The 5,778-nt window shown below is 33.5% G+C and overlaps 1 protein-coding gene across 8 annotated transcripts in view; it reads right to left on the reverse strand.

The window, feature by feature from the left end:
• The window catches only part of C5H14orf39 (chromosome 5 C14orf39 homolog), a 92,038-nt gene that overhangs the window by 6,571 nt on the left and 79,689 nt on the right, over positions 1 to 5,778 (reverse strand). For all 8 annotated transcript variants that reach the window (XM_032344390.1, XM_032344392.1, XM_032344394.1 and 5 more), the window contains one exon: positions 4,315 to 4,453. In XM_032344390.1, the coding sequence (XP_032200281.1) occupies positions 4,315 to 4,453 (139 nt within the window). The remainder of the gene's footprint in view (positions 1 to 4,314; positions 4,454 to 5,778) is intronic.

Genomic DNA, 5,778 nt, shown 5'->3' on the forward strand with positions numbered 1-5,778 from the left:
TTCTCTCCTGATTTCTTCTTTGATCCATGCCCTACTTACTTAGGATTTTCCTTCTATCTTATTGATTTCTAATTTAATTATATTGTGGGCAGAGAACATGCTCTGTTTGATCTCAATCCTTTGAAATTTAGTAAGACTCATTTAATGGCCCAGAATATGGTTTTGGTGAATATACCATCAGAACTTGAAAAGAATATACAGGCACACCTCAGAAATATTTCAAGTTTGGTTCCAGACCACCACAAAAATGTGAATATCAGAATAAAGCAAGTACAATGAATTTTTTGTTTCCCAATGGATATAAAAGTTATGTTTATACTACACTATTAAGTGTGCAATAGTGTCACATCTTTAAAAGTGCATAAATTTAAAAATACTTTATTGCTAAAATATGTAGTTATATGTATATAGAAAACTTTCACCTGAGCTTTCAGTGAGCTGTAATCACTGATCACAGACCACCATAACAAATATAATAATAATGAAAAAGTTTGAAATATTGTGAAAATTACCAAAACGTGACACAGAGATACAAAATGAGCAAATGCTATTGGAAAAACGTTGCCAGCAGACTTGTTTGACACAGAATTGCCACAAACCTTCAATTTATTAAAAAAAAAAAAAAAGGCAGTATCCGCACAGTGCAATAAAAAAAGACGTGCCTATATAAGCTGCGGAGCTGAAGTTGCTGTGTGGTTGGTGTTCTATAAATGTCAGTTAGGCCAAGAGGGTTGATGGTATTGTTCAGATTTTATAGACCTTTATGGATTATGTTATCTAATTCAATCAAATGCTGAGAGAAGGGTGCTAAAAATCTCCAATCAAGTTTGTGTTTTTTGTTTTTGTATTTTTTTAGTGTAGCTGACAATGTTACATTAGTTTTGGGTGCACAACTTAGTGAATTGACAAGTTTATACATGATGCTATGATGCTATAATCACATGCATAACTACAATCCATCCCATTACATTGCTATTACAATATCATTGACTGTATTCCTTATGGTCTGTTTTTCATTTGTTTCTGTATTTTGAATCTGTTATTAGGCACATACACATATGTCATTGTTACATCTTCCTTAAGAACTGGACTTTTTATTTTTTTTTTTTTTAGAGAGAGAGTGAGCAGGGGGCAGAGGGAGAGGAGGAAGCAGGCTCCCCACTGAGCAGGGAGCCCAATGCAGGACTTGATCCTAGTACCCTGGGATCATGACCAGAGCTGAAAGCAGATGCTTAACATACTAAACCATCCAGTTGTCCCTAGCCCTTTTATTCTTAAGAAATTGTCCATACATACAATAGAATATTACTCAGCCATCAGAAAGGATGAAAATCCAGCTTTTCCATCAACATGGAAAGGATTGGATATTATGCTAAGTGAAGTAAGTCAAGCAGAGAAAGTCAATTATCATATGGTTGCACTTACTTGTGCAACGTAAGGAATAGCACAGAGGACATTAGGAGAAGGAAGAGAAAAACAAAGGAGGGGAAATTGGAGGTGGAGACGAACCATGAGAGATTATGGACTCTAAGAAACCAACTGAGGTTTTTAGAGGGGAAAGAGGTGGGGGGATGGGTTAGCCCAGTGATGGGTATTAAGGAGGGCACATACTGCATGGAACACTGGGTGCTATATGCAAACAATGAATCTTGGAACACTACACCAAAAAGTAATGTTGTATTGTATGATGAGTAACATAGTAAAAGATTTTTTTAACATAACATAATAAAAAAGATCCATCTCTAGCAATATGTTTTGTCTTGAAGATTACCTAAAATGATATAAGTATAGCCATTGTGACCTTCTTACTGTTTTTATGATGATGTATCTATTCCTAACCACTAACCTTTTTTTCTTTCAAGATTTTATTTACATTGAAGTTAGTTAACATAGTGTAGTATTAGTTACAGGGGTAGAATTTACTGCTTCATGACTTGCATATAACATCCAGTGACAGTGTTCATTATATCAAGTGCCCTGCTTAATGCCCATCACCCAGTTATCCAACCCCTCACCCACCTCCTCTCTAGGGTTTGTTCAAAACCCTCAGTTTGTTACTGATTGTTAAGAGTCTTGTGGTTTGTCTCTCTGTTGGTCTCTTTTGTCTCTCTGTCTTACTTTTTTTTCCCTCCTTTCCCCTGTGTTCATCTGTTTTCTTTCTTAAATTCCACATATGAGTGAAATCATATAGTATTTGTCTTTTCTGACTGAATTATTTTACTTAGCATAATGCTCTCTAGTTCCATTCATATTGTTGCACATGGCAACAGTTCATTCTTTTTGGTGGCTGAGTAAAATTCCTCTATGTGTGAGTGTGTGTGTATCATGTCATCTGCAAATAGTGAAAGGTTGATGGGTATTAAGGAAGGCACTTATTGTGACAAGCACTGGGTGTTGTATGTAAGTGATGAATCACTAAATTCTACCCTGAACCTAATATTACACTGTATGTTAACTAACTGGAATTTAAACAAAAACTTGAAAAAAGAAAAAAAAGAAAAAAAGTTTCCTGTTGATAGCTTATAGTAGCTATCAATGAGCTGTTTTTTAATCCACTCTTATAATCTCCACTTTAATGGAGTGATTAGCCCATTTACAGTTAATGGGATTATTAAAACTTATATTTGGGTATAACATTTTACTATTTGTTTTCTGTTTGCTCTCTCTGAGTTTTGTTACTCTATCACTTCTCTGCTTTATTTTGGATTAATTTTTTTCTAGGATTCCACCTTAATTTATTGCCAATCTTGTTTTTGAACATTTTCTTGATTATTCTTGACCAGGAAACTTAGTAATTATCTGTGAATCTCATTCCCCACCCCAAGACCACAAAACAAAACCAAACAAAAAATTAAAGATAAACCATCTTGCCAGGATTCCAATTAGATTAGAATTGAATTACATTTATAAATTATTTTGGGAAGAAATACACATTTACAGTATTTTATTCCTATATAGCTATCTCATATGTCTATGTACTCAATAATTTTTTCACTACTTTTTGTGATCTTCTTTACCCAAATGTACATGATTCCTGTTAAAGTTACATGCATGTATTTTCCATTAATCTTAATATTATAAATGACAATTATCCAATGGTGTTCTATTTTTTTAATGCCCAGCATACACCTTCTCGGAATTACCTGTTTTTGAAATAAGCATTGAGATAAAAATTAAGACAAAGTATTTATCATGAAATACTATGAAGTATATAAAACTATATCATCCAACAATAAATTTGTAATTTCAACCATTTAATATAATGTTGGGAGTACAGGAAGGAATATTCTAATCCACATAAAACTGGCCAAATGTGACTAATTTAAATGAGCAACAAAAAATACTCTATTATACTTCCATATACATTATTCATTGTTTACAATTTTTCTAAGACTTTAAGTATATAAACTCATTTAATATCCATAAAACCAATGGTAAAAATCTTTTTTAAAGATTTTATTTGTGAGAGAGAGAGACAGAGTGAGCGAGCACAGCAGGAGGAGCAGTAAGCAGAGGGAGAAGCAGGCTCCCTGATTAATAAGGAGCCCAATGGGGGACTAGATCCCAGCTCACAACCTGAGCTAAAGGCAGATACTCAACTAACAGACCCATCCAGGTGCCCCCTCAATGGCAAAAATTCTTGTTTCCATTTTACAGGTGAGAAACAGGAAGCTATGTACCCAAAATCCTACATCCAGAACACACTCAACCAGGTGGCATCAGAATCTGGTCTTGACTACAGTACAGTGCTGTCTCTACTGACCAAATAAGGCACATCTTAATTTTCAGTTTCAATTGCCAAATATGGAAATAAGCACTTTACTGTTCTATCACTGAATAGCATAAATCACTATGAGAAGAAAACTAGGTCTTTTAAAATTAACCAATAATGTTGTTATGTACACATATGTAAATAAAAACACTGACTAATAACCTGGAGAATTTTTCACACTGAGAAATGAAAAGTTTGTTTAGAAATTAGGCACATGAACTGTGGCTCAGTCAGTTAAGCTTTTGACTCTTCATTTTCACCCAGGTCATGATTTCAGGGCTGTGAGTTGGAGCCCCAATTCGAGCTCTGCACCAGTGAGGAGTCTACTTAATATTCTCTCTCTCCCTCTGCCCTTTCCCTGCTCACTCACTTGCTTACTCTCAAATAAAGAAATACATCTTTTTTAAAAAAAAGTTCTTTCTGCTCCTCCCCACCCTTGCTTACATGTATGAGTGCATTTGTGTTCTTTCTCTCAAAAAAAAAATACTTGAGGTACCAGTGTACATTTTTTTAGAAATAAAATTTTGGTTTCTCATTATTACCTGATCTGATGAGATTTCTGAATCAAATATAGTAGAATCAAATAAATTCAATCCAGGAGATCTAGAAGTATAATTTTTAAGAAAAGAAAATCCAGGAGATTCCTTTTGTGTTTGACTTTCAGGCATTATATTTCTGTTTCTATTACAAAGAAATAAGAAATAATAAAAATGTTAAAAATATATTACTAAATATTGTAGACCAGTAAACAATATCACGGAAATAAGAATTTGCACAATAGAAAAAGGAAGAGAATAGTTCTTAAAGTGACAAACCTCTTGAGAAAAAGATAGTTTGAGGTAGATAACAATGTTAAAGTAGATCAGTTATGGAATAATGAATTCCAACTGAGAATATACTGTCTGGCTCTATTCTAGATATTTCCACTGTCATTAACTTACTTATTCCTCACAGGAAACCTATGAAATAAGTGCTATTATTACCACCTCCATTTTACAGAAGAAAATTTTGAAGCATAGAAAGGTTAAATGACTTTCTCCAAGAAATGGAAGTGCCAAAGTTGGGATTTGAGTTCAGCAATCCAGATTCAAATTCCCAGCTCTTAACTTTCAGGCTATGTCTCCAAGATCTTGAAAGACAATTACAAGATTTTAGTATTGATGAGGAGTCAGTCATTACATACTGTTGCATAAGGAAGGTAAACTATAAAATGATTTGGGAACAATAATTAGAGAAGAGAGTGGCTAAATGAATTCTGGAGGCAGAGCTGCCTGTATTTTTTTTCTTCTGAACATCCATGTCTTGGCTTTAATATTGTGCATATTGGCCTCTGTGGCACTACAAGTAAACATGAAAATAGTTCCCATTTCCATGCACAGGTATTCAGCTATAACACCATTTAAAATTAGTATGAATGACCTGGACCCCTGAAACAAATATTATATGTTAAGAAAGAAGAAATATCAATAGCCAAAAATAGATAGATAAATAAAATTAGTATGGACAAAGAAAGTTTGCAATAGTTAATATTCATTTGATAACTACAAATAAATAAATATTAAATCAAGCAAGAAATAGGCTATGTTCAATATGTTCTAGGTGTCAGGGTATAATAATCAATGTTATTTAAAACTTAATTTCTTTTTTTCTTTAAAGGGACACCTCTTCTGTAGGTGGGTGCTCAAATGAAAACAGAGGAATGCTTTCTTTGACCATAGGAACAAAATTCAGACACAAGAGAGTGCTTATCTCCTCCTCTGAAAGAATACATTTGCTCATTATCTCCCTCTCCAGGCATCACTTCCCATATTCTTAATGAAAATGCTTACAATTACCAACTCCAAAATTCTATCTTCAAGGGTAAGTTATAAATTTTTTAAAAAGAGTGTTTCATTATATTTAAAAAGTCAAATTCCAGCAACACTAATGCTAAAAATGACTTAAATTTCTTAGCATCCACGTAATGTATTTCCATGAATTTTCTATTATGTGCAGAATTATCTTCC

Source organism: Mustela erminea, chromosome 5 (genome assembly GCF_009829155.1).
Source record: "Mustela erminea isolate mMusErm1 chromosome 5, mMusErm1.Pri, whole genome shotgun sequence".
NCBI classification, from domain to species: Eukaryota; Metazoa; Chordata; class Mammalia; order Carnivora; family Mustelidae; genus Mustela; species Mustela erminea.